The 18218-nt window shown below is 42.7% G+C and overlaps 2 protein-coding genes across 3 annotated transcripts in view; both read left to right on the forward strand.

Moving 5' to 3' along the window:
* Nucleotides 1–7273, forward strand: part of PRPF6 (pre-mRNA processing factor 6) — a 75367-nt gene extending 68094 nt beyond the window's left edge. For both annotated transcript variants that reach the window (XM_074210524.1, XM_074210525.1), the window contains 3 exons: nt 1598–1712; nt 5823–5949; nt 6868–7273. In XM_074210524.1, the coding sequence (XP_074066625.1) occupies nt 1598–1712; nt 5823–5949; nt 6868–7020 (395 nt within the window). In that variant the 3' untranslated portion in view covers nt 7021–7273. The remainder of the gene's footprint in view (nt 1–1597; nt 1713–5822; nt 5950–6867) is intronic.
* Nucleotides 7274–12908: 5635 nt separating this feature from the next.
* Nucleotides 12909–15532, forward strand: C1H20orf204 (chromosome 1 C20orf204 homolog). The gene is made up of 6 exons (XM_074192241.1): nt 12909–13182; nt 13753–13910; nt 14015–14202; nt 14259–14358; nt 14532–14766; nt 14922–15532. The coding sequence occupies exons 1-6, from the start codon at nt 12909–12911 to the stop codon at nt 15164–15166; spliced, it is 1200 nt and encodes a 399-aa protein (XP_074048342.1). The 3' UTR covers nt 15167–15532.
* Nucleotides 15533–18218: the final 2686 nt, after the last annotated feature.

The following is an 18218-nucleotide window of genomic DNA, read 5'->3' on the forward strand; positions in this document are numbered from 1 at the left end:
GAACCTCATGATCCTAAAATGGGAAACTGACAGAGCTATTATGTGATTTATTTACTCTAGGTCATAACAACTAGGGTCAGAGCTGAGATTTGAACCCTTAAATTCTTTAGTCAGACTCTATTATATTGCTTATACTGAAGCCTTCATTTTCAGATGACAAGAGATTGTCTTTGTCACTCTCTAAGGTGACACTTTTCTTGGAAATAAATTCTTAGCTTAGCTTCAGGGAGGGAAAATAGTATGATTTCATGTCTTGAATTTATGTAATTTCTGATCAGCAAAAAGGACTTTTTCCTTTGAAGTGAAATTTGAGCTTCTAAATTTTACCTAGCTGAGCTCTTTTTTTTGTCTTTGCTGAACCCTCTTCTAGATCATGCCCTCTAACTGTAGATGTCCCTCTGAGTGTGATCTCATCTCCCATGGATTTAATTATCATCTCTGTGCTTATGATTCTTAATTCTGTCCAAGCTTCGTCAAACTTTCTGTTGATTTCAAATCTTGCATCTCCTTTCAGGAATCGTAACTGAAAGTACAGTGGACATCTTAAACTCATTATGTTCACAATAGAACTTGTTATCTTTCACCCTAAACTCCCTCTGCCCCCTTTACCTTCCCTATTTCTGTAGAGGGGAAAAAAATATCCTTCTAGTCCTTTGGGCTCACAACCTTGGAGTCATCTTAGATTATCTGTTCCACCCCCACCCCACTCCATACACTGTATCTTTGCCATATCCAGTTGGTACCAAGACCTGTCATTTTCACCTTCATGTCTTGAATAAACTCCTTCCTCTTCTCTGATGTTACCAGCACTCTGGTGAAGGCCTTCATCACTTCATGCTTGAATTGTTTCAATAACCCTCAGGTAGATCTGTATTCCTCTCCACTTCAGTGCTTTTGACTATCCCTCTCCCTCTGGGGGAACTTTAGGTCAAATATAAAATGCTTTGTTTATCATTCAAGAGCACTTCTAGCTCATCCCTATCAGAAAATGGTAGGAGAATGTTTTCTTATGCCTTATTTCTGGACATGTACTCTTTTGATCTAGTGACTGGCTTCTAGACTGTTCTGGGAACATGACACTATCCCATCTCACTGTCTGCTAGATCTAGAATGCTCTTCTGCTCTGACCTTCTTGGTTCTTTCAAATACCAAGTAAAAACTCATCTTTTACTGGAAGTTTTCCCAGCCTCTCTTAATTTTAATGCCTTCCTTCTGGTAATTATTTCCTATTTATGTTACATAGATTTTGGGGGGCTGTGTGTGTGTGTGTGTGTGTGTGAGAGAGAGAGAGAGAGAGAGAGAGAGAGAGAGAGTACACATACTGTTTACCTCTCTTTGTTGCTTAGCAGATTGCCTGGCACATAGTTGTAACATAGTAAATACTTGTTGATTGGTTGATGTTCCATCAGCATGCCAGATTGTTATATGTATCAGAATTTCAGAGGATGTGAAATTTGAAGATTGAGTACATTTGCTTATAGATTTCTAGTTGGGGAATATTAGATTTATTTTAAATAGACTTTTTTTATTATGAAAGTTTACAATTAGAGTTGGATCCCTGAGAAAAATAATGACTAGATTCTTTTTTGCATTTTAGGTATTCTGTGGTCAGAAGCAATTTTCCTTGAGGCAAGACCCCAGAGGAAGACTAAAAGTGTAGATGCCCTGAAGAAGTGTGAACATGACCCTCATGTCCTGCTAGCTGTGGCTAAGTAACTCTTCATTTTATGTATTTAGTGTACTATATTACTATTATTAAGAGAGGCATTGGTTTTAGAAAAAAGGAAGTAATAGTGTCATTATGATGAGACCTCATTTGAAATATTATGTTCAGTTTTTTGCATCGTATTTTTAAATTTTATTTATTTATTTTGAATTGTACAATTTTTCCCCTATCTTGCTTCCTTCCCCCACCCCCCACAGAAGGCAGTCTGTTAGTATTTACATTGTTTCCATGGTATGCATTGATCTAAGTTGAATGTGATGAGAGAGAAATCATATCCTTAAGGAAAAAAATAAAGTATAAGAGATAGCAAAATTACATAATAAAATAACGGTTTTTTTAAAAAATTAAAGTTAACAGTCTTTGGTCTTTGTTCAAACTCCACAATTCTTTCTCTGGATACAGATGGTATTCTCCATTGCAGATATCCTAGAATTGTGCCTGATTGTTGCACTGATGGAATGAGCAGGCCCATTAAAGTTAATCATTAACCCCATGTTGCTGTTAGGGTGTACAGTGTTCTCATGGTTCTGCTCATCTTGCTCATCATCAGTTCATGCAAAGCCTTCCCAGCTTCCCTGAATTCCCATCCCTCCTGGTTTCTAATAGAACAATAGCGTTCCATCACATACATATACCACAATTTGCTAAGCCATTCCCCAATTGATGGACATTCACTCAATTTACAATTCTTTGCCACCACAAATAGGGCTACTATGAATATTTTTGTACAAGTGATTTTTTTTATTTTTTCATAGTCTCTGCAGGGTATAGACCCAGTAGTGGTATTTTTGCACAGTATTTTAGAAAGGATATTGGTAGAACATGCCAAAACTGACACCTAGATTGATGAAGGGCCTCAAGCATATGCCTGGAAGATAGAGAGAAGAAACTCGAGTTACTTAGATTTAAGAAGAAAGAGCAAACCTTATAAGTGTTAATGTTTTTGTACCCTGTTTTACCACTTCCTTTTAATTTTTTTCTTTACAATTTTTGCAGTTAATGACAAAGTTTTTCAGGTGCAGAGCAGGAGATAAAGAACCTTTAGGAACTTTATTGCCAAAGATTTCATTTCATATACATGATGTGTTTGTTGGCATTAATGGATAGCACTAATTTTCTTCTGAGAGATTTCTGTCTTTAATGAAGTTTAAGTTTCAAGTTTATGCTATTAGAAGGTAACTGGGGGACCTGAAGAAGAAAGGGATAGGGGAGGGGACATGATAACTATTTAATTATGTCAAAGTGGTTGTGTGGAAGAGGGATTAGATTTGTTTTGCTTGGCCCTGTTATACAAAATTAGATGGAATTTGGAAAGGGGCAAATTTAGACAGAATGTTGAGGGAAAACTGCCTATAACTATAAGAATTATCCCAAAGTGGAATGACCTGCTTTATAAGATAATGCGTATCCTCTATTGGAGGTCTTCAAGCAAACTTGTACTGGATGACTGCTTGTCAGATGTGTTTATATTAAGGATTTGGGGTGGTAGTAATGGTGGTGTTGATGATGGTGGCATGAATTGGATTATATGATTGATGAGACCCCTTCCAACTGATATTTTTAAGATTATAGATTATTAGAATCTGCTTACTGATTTAGAGAGATGTGTGCTTTGTTGTGGAACTTTATTTTTAATATGTAATTTTGGCAATCTTTTCCAGGCCCCTTCATTTAATCAAATATTGATTCTTGTTAATTATCACTGGACAGATACAGGCATTTTAGTTGTACAGATTCCTGGGGAAGAAAATGTTTGTTTCTCTTTGAGTGAGACTATATTTAGTCCTCGTACCCTAGACCATGATAAAGAAGATTCAGAGCTACTATAATTTTCTTGACTTAGGTCTTTTTTTTTTAAGTTACACAGGATCTGTGGAAAGACCTTTCTTCTAAATATTTTCCCCTACCTCCTCTCCCAAATGTACATGAAATATGCTTTCTGACTAGATATTTTCTTATCTAATAGGAAGACTGTGCTTTTTCTTTGGGGGTTTGGTTGATTTTTCCTTGACTAAAGCTCATCAGGCAACTTGGAAGCCCAATGCTGGTTGTCCCATGTCCATGAATGAAATCTTCCTCTTGCATGATCTCTTATTCCCTTTAAAGTTTCTCTTTAGGGAGTCAGATAGTTCCCTTGGCCTATTCCAGTCTTCCTTCTAGTAATACAACTCCTGTTACTTTGTCAGTTTTACTTTCTGAAATAAGGACTTAGTTGCAGTATTACAGAGAACATCTTACAAGACTTTGTCTAGAAAACTTTTGAGTAGTGAGCAACTCTTCAGTACAGATACATGGTTCCAAAGTTAGTGACTTGCATTCTTCCAGGGAGATGTTCATTTGTCATAAACTTGTCCCTGGCCTCTCATTTGCTTGATATAACTTATTTGAAAGACTCAAGAGGCATATGCTGATGTTGAAATTAGACTTGATGAAAATTCTCCTTTCCCTATTTCTTTCTCTTAGTGTATTTAAAAACTGATCAGATCTTAATTGTTTGGACTTAAATTTCATTTGGTAAGGTTTGCCCCCTCCTTCCTCCTGGTCCCCACAATGACTTTCTAATGACTTCTATTGCAAAGCATGACTGGCTTTGGTTTACAGTGATCAGAGCCAACTACTTTATTGCTTATTTTCTCTTGAGTGCCAAAAGCATGTAATAGATGAGAAGTGGAAATTAGTGTCCAGCTCTTTCACAATCTCTTCCAAACCAAAGCAAATGAGACTCCACAGACTCTAGTGGCTTCAGCACTATAGGCTGCCAGACAACTGACAGATAATGTGGCAAGTTCAGTTAGTTAGCAAAGGAGAAGACTTTTTCCAGACCCTCTTTTGGTCCAACTTGTACCTCTTTAGTTATACAACTAAATCCAGCACATGTGCTTCTGCATATGTATGACTTTCATATATAACTTTCTGATAGGGATAGCTATAACAACCTTGTAAAAGGCTTTGGTTAAAGTAAATAAGTTACTCCTAGCTGTTCCCATACTGGTATTTTGTATCTCTATTATCAGGGTTCATGCTCTTTAAATCACAGTTTATCTAACACTTATGCAATTAACAGAACCATAAGGCTTAAAAAACAATCATGTTATCAGGTCATGAAATTATACCATTTAGTAACTTATACCAGCCACAACAGTCACCTTATTCATAAGAAATTGACTGGCATAATTGAGCCCTGTTTGATGTGTAGAAACCAAGCCCATAAAATATTTGCACAATGGCAGCTATAGCCAAAGAGGGAAAATTAAATTATATCTAACTTGGACATGAATATAACTGTTGTGGTTCGCCCATCTGACTTGGGATAGTGACTTTAAGATTTGCATTCATTTTTCTTTGATGTGGTATCTCTTTGAACCTGTGTCTAATAAGACTGTTGTGAAGTCTGATCCTAATTTGTAGCTTGTGGTGACTTAATCTGGAGACTGAATTTTTGGATTTCAGCAAACATAATCCAAACTCCCTATTGTTGTCTTAGCACCCCACTTTATAAATTCCTTTTCATTTTTTTCTCCTTTGTTATTATGTAATTATGAAATTGGATCTTGAATAGGATTTTGCAGGGACAGAAGGTGATAAAGATCTTTGGGAACTTTAATCTCACAGATTTTATAAATGTGATTTATTTGTTGGCATTAATGTACAGCACCAACTTTCTTTCAAGGAAATTTATATCTTTAATGGAGTGAGTGCCCATGGTTCTATTTTAGATTGAACAAGGGAGGGACATCCAGGAAATTCCTTAATTTAGATTAATTTCCTCAAATATTTCTGTGTGTCCTTTCCTTGGTAATATCATGAATTTAATGCAGTTTTGAGTATTCATTTTTGTATTTCATTGTTTGATCTATCAGAAAATACTATTTTATTAGAATTTGAAAATCTGGCAGTTGGAAATTTTCTGAAAATTATGGTTGTTGATTCAGAGAGATTGCAGATTTCCTCATCTTTAAAAATAAACTAGCTTTTTTCTGACTCAGAGCTTTTAATACATACCTGCTTGGTCCTGTATAATCTTATGGTCTTCAAATGAGCATGTGCTGGAAATGGTGTCCCACTCATGTTTACTTCTTGCTGTTCTCTGCCATAGACTATTTTGGAGTGAAAGGAAGATTACCAAGGCCAGGGAGTGGTTCCACCGAACAGTAAAGATTGACTCAGATCTGGGGGATGCCTGGGCTTTCTTCTACAAATTTGAATTACAACATGGTACAGAGGTAAGGAAGCTTTTTTTAATAACAGTTCCTAGATTGCTCCTCCCTTATTTTCCTACCTTCTCTAGCCTGAAATGATTTGAGATTGTATAGTGGAAGGGCTCTGGAAAACTTAAAATTGGGAGATGTGGGTTCAGGTTCTGATTCTGCTTCGTGATTTTGGGTAAATCATTTTATGTCTCAGACCCTTAATTTTCCTCTCTGTAAAATGACAAATCTAGATTCTAGTGGGTCTCTGAGGTCCTGTCTCTCTTTAATATTCTTTGATTTGGGATATGTTATGAATAGTGCTTGAATATGCTTAAGACTGGGCTTCTGAGCAACCTTCCCTTCAGTAATAAGAGCTCTTGCCTTCTAAATATCACTTCTTAGAAGCTACTAGTTAGATCATGCTTTTCTTTTGTTGTTTTTCTTTAAATGGGAGAAAAGGAATGAATTTCTATAGTAAAGATTGAATTGTAAAATGTTTAGAGTACCATAAGTAGGCCAAATATCATATCTTTCAGTCTGTTTTAAATCTGCATCTGCCCCCAGACAATAAAATGAAATGAAATAAGGTAGTTGTGTGTTCCAAAGCTGACCGTAAAGGACTTTAAGATTATTTGTTTGTTGTATTATTCTTGCCTCAGTTGCCCTTCATCATAATGCGTGGTGGAGGATTGACCATATGTTAATCGTCAGAAAATAACTAAAGCACATTTCAGTATTTACTCTGTCACTGATTAACATTTGACCTCTTTGTTGCCAGAAACTCATGGTTCCTTAATTATACAACATAATCTTTTTGAATTGAAATCTTTTTGTATGCCTTGACTGCTTGTGCTGGGATAGAGTAAATATATGGGGTCCTTGGAGCTGATAACCTTCACATGAAAGTAGATAGATACCTACTTTAAAATGCTGTTTTGGTTTCTCCTCTAGGAGCAGCAGGAAGAGGTCAAGAAGCGCTGTGAGAATGCAGAGCCCCGACATGGGGAACTGTGGTGTGAAGTCTCCAAGGACATTGAGAATTGGCAGAAAAAGATTGGGGAGATCCTTGTGCTTGTAGCAGCCAAGATTAAAAACACTTTCTAGCCGTTTCTCTATCCATTCCTGTCACTTCCCCTAGAGAAAGTAGCATCATCTTGCTATTCAAGGTGCAGAAAGGAGGTAAAGGAAGGCCTTCCAGTAGCTGTGCTGCAGATGTTTTCCAGATGAACTGTGCATACCCTGAGGAGTGGTCTTTGAGACACTAGACTTTTGAGTACTGATGTTCTGGGCAAGCAATCTCTTTAAGAGGGTTGGCTTGCTCTTTAAATTTAATTAAATCTTTTTTTTTTTAAATGTGTCAATTTAGTAATCTATCATTTGTTATTGGATTGTTCTTTACTGACTCTTTTGTTTCCATTTCCATTTTTGGACTTGTCATGTCTTGAGTTTTCTCCACAGAAGTTTGTCATAGACAGCTGAAGTTCACAGTGGGTAAATATGGACTGAGAAGCTGTCACTCATCAAAACTGGTGAACTCAGTGGAAAAACAAACTGTTGCTATGCCATTCGAATCTCTAATGTTATGCTTGGGAGAAACTTGACTTTCTTAGCATTCTTGTTATCCTTACTTACAATTCAATTCACTATAATTTGCTTTCATACAAAGTAGATGTAACCTGCATGAAAAAAAGTGTGTTTGTGTGTGTGTGTGTGTTTAGTGTGTAGTGTGTGAGGAGGGTGAGAGAGAAAGTGAGGAAATAGAGTTATTTCATTCATTCAATAAATATAATGCAAAATTTAAAGTCAAAATATATTGCTTTTAAGAGCTGTAATAAAAAGTGGTTAGGTGTTCAGTGAATTGTGTGTTTGGGTTCCCCCCAGAGATTATATATGAGAACATAAACTTCATTACAGAAGAAAATGGGAAGCTAAGTCCTATTAATGTCTACCTTTCTTGGAAACTCATCTGGTGCTATTAGATATGACCTGCTTTCAATATATGTTCTTTATCCACCTGCAAGAGGCTTTTTTCATTTTTACATGTGATTTTTTTTACTTGTAATCCAGCATTTATCTAGAAGAAATGCTTTGCCTTCATTGCTAAACACACAAAATAAGGTTACATAAGAGAACTGGATCTTTTCCTTATCTGTATTGTGGTGATAAACAATGATTCTGCCTGGAGGTGAGGAAGTGAATATAATATGTTCTTGGGTATTTGGAGAGAGTAACTTCTTTGTCTTACCAGTACCAGCTATACAAAAAGTAACTTCATAGCCATTAAAACTGGTTTTGTGAATATTCTGTGTTTCTGTATGTCACTTTGCTATAATGACATTGAAAACTATGAACTTGCAGTTCAGGTTAGGGGAATGTAGAGAGATAACTTTATTTAGGATTAGAGAATGTCATCTTAATTTTACATTTCTCATTTTGCCATGATACTAAAACTGGGGGAAAAATCAGGTCATCTTGTTTGAAGTACCTCTAATTTGCCAGGAGAAATTTTTGATGGTCAGGATAAAGAAAACAAAGGTGTGAAATTGATTTTGCATACCAGCAGCAAATTGCTAGTCACACATTTTCCTGAGAAAATTCCTTCCTGAGAAAATTCCTTCCTGGGTTACTTTGTTCTTGACATGTGAGAAAGATATTGCCTCTGATATTATTTTCTAAAGACTTTATTGGCAAAACCTGAGGGATGCGATTACAGATGATGACTAACTGGTTTCCCAATCTTTTTAACTCCACACACACACACAAAAATCCTCAACTACACCATTTTCCCGGGAAAAGTGATTTTATTTCTCCAAGAATGAATTGAATGTGAGTGATGATCATTTTTAAACAAATTTTTATTAAGCCTTTAGTATATGCATTAGACACTGAGGCCCTTTATCCTAATCTATATGCACCCAATTTTATTTGTGGAAATCCCAAAGCAGTTTTAATCACTAGCTTTTTACTTGTCTGCATTGTGTTATCAAGACCATAATTACTTCTTGTTGATTATGCAAATATAATTCCATGAATGAGCAAGTTGATGTTTTTAATTTTACTTGCTTACATAAGCAGCATAGGAATAAGAGTTACATCTCATGGATAGTCTATCTTAGTACTTTGTAATTCCTTCTCTCAATGAGATGATTTAATCCATGATGATTTAGTATTCAGGGAGTGGTAGTATTATACTTCCAGGTTTCACTTATGTTTTCATTTCATTTAGAAATATCCCTTCCTCTCTGGAGGCCCTGTGCATACACACACCACCAAGTGTACATTAGATGATTATAGAGCTGGATTTACAGAAACAAAAGAAATCCATGGTTGAGGGGAAAGCCTCCTGTTTCCTCAGGTGGTGACCCACAGCAGGGTAATTGGTGGGAAAATTACTCAGATCTGTTCCCCACTGCACATGGTTCATTTAAGAAGTGTCCTGTTTGTCCTCCCTTCCACCACCACCCCCAAATCACTTTAAAATTTCCTTTTTGGGTATGTAGTGTTGTTTTCACAAAAAACATTGAGACCATTAAACTATATATACTGTTCTGATTACTTGCTATTAACTTTTGAAATTATCAGTATTTCTAGAAACAATGGAAAACTGAACTTTTCTCTTCAAATGTTAGCTCCAAAAATAAAGAAAAGTTCAGTTCTACAGATTCTTTTTTGTTGTATTCTGGATTTAGACTGATCAGTCATCTCTCTGCTTATCCTCCAGCTAGCATACTCTAGGTTCTGTCTTACTAGTATATCACTTCATTGTTAGTCTGAGATGTTAACCCTGAAGGAAAGGATGAATATCATAGGTGACCCAAGGAAAGAGAAAAGATGTGTAACAGCTGAAATGTTTCCTTTTCTGGTAGACTGTATTCTTGCTGAAAGGTACATAGCTGTTCATAGAATTTATGGCTAGGTTTCCTTTTCCAATGCCCCCATAAATCCCTCAAAGTATATGATCCATAGAAATGGAAAAAAAGAATCAGATGCTACATTGAATTCAGAGCCATGGTGTATTTATCAGATGAGGGGAAGTCATTTGTCTCTGCTAAGTTATTCTATATAAATTCAGAGATTCCTTGAAAATTAGATCAGGAAAGGAATTTTTAAGATATTCTTTTAATCCATTCATTTTACAAGGGGAAACTGAGTCCCTTAGATTAGGCTAGGAACTCTGATTCCGTGGAGGAAATTGCTATTTGAGCTCTGGACCCATTTCAGCTCCAGGCTTATCTGACTGTCCTTGGTTTACCACCCACTCAATTTAAAGGATTATGTGCATGAGAAAAATTGAGGAAGGAGGATTGGACACTGTTTTTGTTGAATATTTGAAGAAGAAAAATTGCTTGAGGTGGAATGAACCTTTTTCCTATGCTCTGTGAAGAACCACTCTTATAACTGTTTCAGAAATGAGGAAAAATAAAACAATTGTTCAGTGCAGTGTTAAGCTATCTCTGTACACTCCAGGATAGGTCTTTCATCATGACCTCTTCAGTATAACCTGAGAGATGAAGTCACCATGATGAGTAAGCCAAGAGATTTCTTCCCCAACCCTACTTATTCAAATGGGGGGGGGGGCTTTAGTTTGGAGGAGTGAGTGGCTGCCAGGGATTAGGTACAGGAATTCTGGATTCTGTGGAGAAGGAAAGTGCTCCCTGATTTGGCAACAAACTTCTCTCACAGTAGTCTCTGGAAGTCCCCGCGTCAGGGAGCTGGGTCAAAGCTGCTGGGACATGACAGGGCTGGATGGTGTCAGGTCACATTCGCATTGTCTGGCATTGGTTGCTTAGGGAAGCAGACAAATTCTCGATTTGATTTGCTTCTAATCAGCAGAAAATGAGTCTTTTTGAGAGAAAGCTTTCCATTGAGTTATAGGGGATGAAATGCATGGAAGTTCCATCTTAATAGGAGGTAAGAAAAAGCCTTTTTTACAGTACCCCAAAGCAGCAAAAGGCAGGAGAGCAGGAATATGACTCAGGGTTTTTCTGGGAACAATAATTCCTGGATAACACCTCAGAAGGCCACAGGATACAGGCCTCTGGTTTCATTGCTCTGGATGCCCTGAGAAAGTCACATAGGTTTTATCAGAAAGAGTTGAAAACAGAATGAGGCTTTGGGCTTCTAACTGGGGCCAGGTAGAAGATTATGTGGCCATAATCCTAGCCACAGTCTTGTCCCTATTCATCTCAAGTGCAGTATACAGATGGGCTCTTGGAATAGCTGTTGCTAGCAGAGTCTAAATTCGAGCTTTTCCCTGCTTGATGATGACTGGTATGCAGCAACTGGCCCTTGGGAAATTTAATTTTGGGTTTCAGCCCCAAGTGTTTCACGACTCTGATCTTCCCGACTCATAAGATTATTTGTTCTTGATAAATTAATTCCCGGAGGCAGCAGAGACAGTGAGAGCTTCTTGGGGTTGGCCTTTGCTGGAATGAGCACAGGCTTGTGAGATGGGAGTTCTTTCTGCTTCCAGTCAGACCAGGCTAAAGATGACTTGGGTTCTCTCTTACCTTCACTGACCTTACACCGCCTGACCTGTCAGACCATGTCGTTGTTCCTGTAATGTGTGGGTTTTTTCCTTTTGGCCGATAGCAATTTAATCAAGACGAAGGCCCGGCGGGAATCTTGGCTGAGAGGCGGCGCAGAAGGCTGGTTAATTGATCATCTGCCTGCAAGACTTGATGAGACAGGATATGAAGAGGCGGAGAGGGGAGGATTGGCAGTTCCGAAGTGCTCCCCTCTCCTCCCCTCCTCTTCCCTCCCCCTTTCACTCCCTCCCTCTTGCTCCCCTATCGCTTGGTGGAGCCAACTTCAAATGCAGATCCTTGGGCACTTTTAGGGAGTTTGGCAGTCATCAGCCCAAGGGGGAGCGACTGAGCTGCGGGACCTCAACTTGAAGGGAGGCTGGGGCAGGGACCCCTTGCTGAGCTCGGTCCTGCAGGGACCATGCTTCAAGGTTGCTCTGCCTGAGTGGGGGGCCTTGTGGGGGCCCAATGTAGAGAGCCCAATGGTGAGCGGGGACCCCATCTGAGGTTTGGGGGTGGTGAGGGCCCTGGAATGGATCTTGAAGAGCGGTTGGGTTGAGGTAGGAGAATCAGATTAATAGGTCTAGGTAAGAAGAGGAAGGAAACCTTGGCTGTTTGGGAGGGTCTGGGAAAAAGAACCCCCAGCTGGAACTTTGTGTACTGGGATGTAAGCCTAGAGAAGAGATAGGCTCTGGATGAGAAATAGCCCCTCTAAGCACCCCACATTTTGTGTTGGAGGCCACGGTAGTATTCCTTGGTGGGTCATTCCCAAAAGGCTGAGGTTTGCAGAACGTGGGGTGGATTGGGAGAAGCAGACTACCTTAATACTAGTCAGTTTTTCATTTCCTTTCCTAATAACTTCAGGAAACTCCCTGCAATGGTTCCTGTAACCCAGCAGGAGTCCCCGGGGCCCCTTTCCTGACTAACAAATTGACTTGTGGAAAGTCTTACAAGGGAGGAGGGGATTAGGGACAGACTCAGACCCTCTCTGTGACTATTTTCTGACCTCCCCGGATAGAGTGTAAACTGTGTACAGTGGAACCTTGTGGGTTGGGAGGAGGAATCTAAAATGCCTTCAGCCTATAAGGATGCATGTGTATTTATGTCTGTGTTGAGGTGTGGGGAGTACCTAACTTGGGCGCATAGAAGAGGCATTCCCAGGACTCAAATATATACCCTTGGAGTCCATCGGGGCTATCTTTGTCTCCCTATGGGTGGATTGAACAAAGAACGGGACCCTTTCCCCTCTCCTTTATGTAAAAGACTCTCAAGGTCTAGTGCCCCTCAAAGAAACCTGTTCTACCCAATAGGTTGGATCCTCAGCAGGACCTTTACTGAGCATAGGCTGCAACATCCAAGATCACCTTATCCAGCACTTTGCTTTCACCAAGCATTGCATTTCCCCCCCCTCTAGGTAGATGATTGATTCTTCCCTATTGGGGGGGAAAATGCCATCCAATTGCCCTAATGTGGTTTCTCCCAGAGGATCGGCGTGTACTTGAGTGGTTAAGAAGCGTTTACTTCTCCCCAGAGGACCAGAAACATCTCCCCACCCACTCACTCCCACCACCAAATCTTTCTAACCTACCTGCTCTCATTAACCAAGGCTTCTACTCAAAAATGTTCTTCCCCCTTCAGCCAAACTACTCATCTACTTACCCACTTGCTGCCTGTGCTCTTGGTCTTGGCACAAAGCAATGTGTCCTGAAGAAGCCTGAGGTGACCCACTTAGATGCTAAAAGTAACCTTCCTGATCCCTAATTTCTCCAGTGCTGGGAGCAGGAGGACTCCCATCTCCTCCTTGGGGAGTATATGACATTGGATGCCTAGACTCACTAAAAAGTGGAGGCACTGGTAGGTAGAAAGAAAGGACTCAGGAGAAAGATGTTTCTCTGATGTTCTGACTTAGGAGGTGGAGTGCTGGGAGGGGAGCAGAGGGAACTGATTATTCTTTTTGGCCGTGATGTGCACCCAAGATCTCCGTTTTCTTCAAGCCTCGACAATTTAGTGTTAGCATAATCTAGAGGGCTACAATGTATCCAGACGCCAGTCTGCCTCCCGTAAGAGTTTCTCAGTAGGTTTCGGTTTTTATTATTCTGCGGCCTAGGAGAGCCGTGATTTTATCTTAATCCACGAGCAGTCCCAACTATACGGAGACCATGAGTAACCTCTGAGCGGTGAACTCGGCTGGGTCCCACCTTTGAATAATGCCTTGGGGAGGGAGGGCAATGGCAGCGGAATGGCCACATTCCTGGCTGTACTCTGTTGTAGTCTCATCCCTACTTGCTCTAGGGACCCTTCTATTTACCAGGGCGAAAGCCAAGAAGTGCACAGGCAAGTGGCTCCATCCTTACCACCCGCCAGCGGGATGTGGGGGAGGGAGCGCTCGGGGTGGATGGGAGGGGTGCCAGGACTGGGGAGATGGGCCGAAGGGGAATGGGGGCGACTCTGCACGGGCTTGGCGAGACGGTCCGCGGGCAGGCCTGGGCGCCGGCGAGAGGGCGGGAGGGGTGGGCGAGGTCCCACAAGGGGCGCGAACCCTCTGGGAGCCCTGAGGCCCCGCTTCCACTCAGGTGCCGGCCAAGCCTGCTTTCTGGGTGCTGCTCCTGGCTCTCCTCGGCGCGGCTCTCGGGCGCGGCGGCGGCCGCAGGGACTGTAGCGTCCCCGACGTGCTTCGGCATTACCGCGCCGTCATCTTCGAGGAGCTGCAGATGGTGGTGAGGGGCCCCCCCGCAGGGGCGGACCTTTCTCGGGGAGGGAGGTGGGGGCTGGAGCAGGACCCGGGGCTGGCAGGGGGCAAGGGGGTCCTTGCCCAAGCCCCTTCTTTGGTTTTATGCAGAAAAACTTGACGGGCAGCGAGGCTCTCAGGCGCCCGAGACGAGGGCGAGCAGGGGGTGCCTCCTGCCGGGCGGAAAAGGTAACTGGATGGGCCCCCTCGCGGAGAAAGGTTCTTTTGCCCCACCTCGTGGGTTTGAAGGGAGCTGGGACTCTCCCAGGGCCGGGGCCGGAGTGCGGGGCTGGGGCGGGGCAGGGATGGCGGGGGCCACGCTCGACCCGCCGCAGCTACAGCCTCTTTCCCCCGGACCCCAGGAGCACCGCATCTTGATGTCTATCGCATCGATGGGCCGGGCCCTGCGCAAGGCAGTGGCAGGGAGCGGGCCCGGGGCCGGGCGCCGCCGCGGAGCCCTGGAGAGGGCCGTGTGGACCGTGGCCATGCACACTGAGGCAGTGACCCGAGAGCACTGCGGGACTCTGCACCAGGTCCGTCCCCGCCCCTCATCCCCAACCCTGGACGGACCCTTCTCCCCTCGGAGCAGAGGTCGCCGTTAACGTGTGAGGAACCTTTTTGTCCCTCAAAGGGTCCGCTGGACAGCGACCTCTCACGGCTCTGCCCGCAGTTTTTCCGGAGGACAGCGGTGTGGGCTGCATGGAGGAACAGGGACGAGGGTGGGGAAAAGGGGGGCATTGGGGACTCCCGTTGACCCTCTCCTTGTCACTGTCCCCACTGTCAGCGAAGCCAGAAGCGGCTGAGCCAGGAGTGGCAGGAGCGGAAGCGGGGTCCGGAGATGGAGCCAGAGCTGAACCTGGAGCCGGCCCTTGCCCCGGGTCGGAGTCGGGGTCGGGGTCAGAGACGGCGTCTGTTGGGAGCGGTGGAACACTTGGCCGCCTGTTGGGAGAAATTGTTCTCTTTGCGCTCCCTGGCTTCGGCCGCCGGGAGTTACTAGGGGGCGAGAAATGGGGGTGGGGAGGTCCGTGATGAGTCCCCGGCCTCAGTCCTGGGCTTTCTGGGCCGGACAAAGGGAAGGGTCGGTCCTTTATTCTCCTCCTACCCTTTCTCCCCTCCTTCTACCACTTCTCCAAATGTAGCTGGATGTGTGAGCGGGGAGGGTGGAAAGCACAATTCCATCTTTCTTCACTTCGAGCCAGCCAAGGAGTTCGGGGGCTGACGGGCTTTAAGGCTAACCGAGCCTTTTCCACACTTCACCATCCGCCTCTATACTGCCTCGGTTGAAGCGGGGTGGGAGCGGAGGGGTGGAGTGCCAGCGTCCCTGGAACTAAATTAGCAACTCACACTTTTGGAGGTTACCCGAATAGGGGCAGGGGTGGGAAGGAAGTGGGGTGCAGGGGTGGGGGTGGGGAGAGGGTGAGATTTGCCATTATAGTGCTAAAAGTGACATTTGGGGATTAATGTACTTCTCTAACCCTACACTAGAGGCTTTTTTGTACCAACACCCTTCAGAGCCCACGTTAAAACTAAACTTCCCTAGCGCTGGCAGCTGAGCCCAGCCCAACCCAGCCAACCATTTTCCACAAGAATCTGACCCTTGTTAAGGACCATATATTCCCCTTCTGAAACCTAAGGGATGCGTGGATGAGTAGAAAGAGACGGGTCTCAGGAGGGCTGATTATAAAGGGCATTGGATAGCAAGTAGGTGCTGGGTTTAACAGATAAAACAAGCAAGAGCTGGGGCTTCTGGGAGAATTTGAAGACAATGAAGAATAGACTTTCTCAGGCCCTTCAGCTTGTTAACTTGCTAAATGTTATATGCATCTTCCATCACTCTTAACAATCCTTTCCCGGGTTCCACCTCATGTTCGGAATCCCAAGAGAAAATAGGTCTATTATTGGGAGAATGCATCATTGTTTGCCGGAGTGTGGGTCTGTGGGGCCCAGTTACTTCCTTGGAAAATTCTTTCTTCTCTCCCCCATCCTCAAAATCTCTGGGAAATAAATGGCATTTGGCTGTATCAAGGGGATGTCACTGGGACAGTAATTACATCAGTCTGGAATTGACCTATTCCTGCACTAACCTTCCCAGCACTCACTTTTCTGGGCACTAACTTGCCTGGAGATTGACTTGCTCAGGTATTCATCTGGCCCAGGCATTGATCCTTCCAAAGATGAATGCACTTAGTGGGAGCCCTGAGCTGGAGAACAGGTAAACATAGTTCAGTCTCATGGAAGGGGAATGACTCTGACCCAAATTGATTCTGCAGTCTATTTTATTCTATCCCTTAGTGAGTAGGACCCTGGCAGTTCTGTTGAAAAGAAGTAAAAGGGGTGGCTAGGTGGCACTGTGAATAGAGCACCGGCCTTGGAGTCAGGAGTACCTGGGTTCAAATCCGACCTCAAACACTTAATAATTACCTAGCCATGTGGCCTTGGGCAAGCCACTTAACCCCATTGCCTTGAAAAAGAAAAATCTTAAAAAAAAAAGAAAAGAAAAGAAGTAAAAAGATTAAGGGGTCTTAGACCTGGATCAGCTCACAGAAAAAAGGCCATTCCCAACTACCAAGTCTTTTCTATAAGTTCTCCATAGTTACTTGTATGAGAAGGATAATTTTCAACCAGATGATTCTGGAGACCCTGCTGTTCTTAGAGGTTGTCTATGGCGGGGGGTGATCAGAAAGTGAGACTAGAGAATAGTTAGGGGAACAACTTTTGTTCAGCTTCTCAGTCCTGTAATTAGATTCTAGGTTTGGACCATGCTGCAGTTCAGGTATTTATACCAATCTGGAGTTGTCACACTACCTCTGGATTGACCTGAGAGCCTCCTTGTAACTCTCCAGTAATGATCTACCCCTCCTCCTTCATTTTCCCTATCTCAGCTTTATGTTTTTAAGCTTAGTAACACAGTGTAGACTGCCTTATTTTCTCTGACTTCCCCTATTGATTCACTAGAATCCCAAGGGAAAAGGTTCCTATTCTTCAAATTATATATATATATATATATATATATATATATATATATATATATAGAGAGAGAGAGAGAGAGAGAGAGAGAGAGAGAGAGAGAGAGAGAGAGCTTCTTACCTCTCCTGAGTTTTATGAGAGGAAGAGTGAAGAATTGCAGGTGGCCTCTGGAGACCCCATTTAATTCCTGCTTTCTGTTATCACCTCACTTCAGTCTAGTTCTCTCTCTCTCTCTCTCTCTCTCTCTCCCCCTTTCTGTGCTTTTCTAATCTTTCTGGTGAGATTGAGTGACTTTTGCAGCAGGGGAGAACTGAATCCCAGACTGTCTCAGAAGGCCACTTCTGTGACCTGACATGTGATATTCAGTGAGGTTTTCTGGCCATAAATCCTCCCAATTACCAGAAACAGGTAGGATTCTCCCAGAGAATATTGGGAATTAGTTATCTCTCTGAGTTGTCTCCAAATTCCAGGAAAATTGGCTTACTGAGATTCCCTAGGAAAATATTTCCTCACACTAAAAAGGAAGTCTCACCTAAGCCAAACCATCTTGGACCAGGCTCAGCTATCTCTCCTGAACCAGCTCACCAGAGTGATGCTCTCTTGGAAGACACTCATCTGAGTCCCTCAGAAACGTCTGAGAGAAAAGATCTGCATAAATTATCAGACTCATTTCATCCCTATCCTAGGCCAGAACAGTTGACTTGCTATTTCCAGTGGTCCCAGAGGTCTGAGAAAGTGGGAGAGATATTTGATTTAGTGATAGTTATGAGTTATATTAGAGTGTATTTTCTGTTCCATATCTATATGTACTGAGGCCACTAGGGATCAATATGACCCAGGATGGGCAAGCTGTCCTCCAGGGCCCAATTCCTCCCCTCACAATGCCTCCTTTCTCTGCCCACTTCTTTTTTTGAATCTTGGCTATATTAGTGGCCAGCAGGGGGCAGACTTAGGTCATACTGACACTCTCCTTGCTTCCAGATCCTGTGGTTACCCTTTGCCCCATCACAGACTTCAGACTCCTTCCAGACCCCAGTCTGCATCTTCCCTTTCCCGCATTCCTTCCAGGTTTCCTTTCCTTC

The sequence above is a fragment of the Macrotis lagotis genome, chromosome 1, assembly GCF_037893015.1.
Source record: "Macrotis lagotis isolate mMagLag1 chromosome 1, bilby.v1.9.chrom.fasta, whole genome shotgun sequence".
Taxonomy (NCBI): Eukaryota; Metazoa; Chordata; class Mammalia; order Peramelemorphia; family Peramelidae; genus Macrotis; species Macrotis lagotis.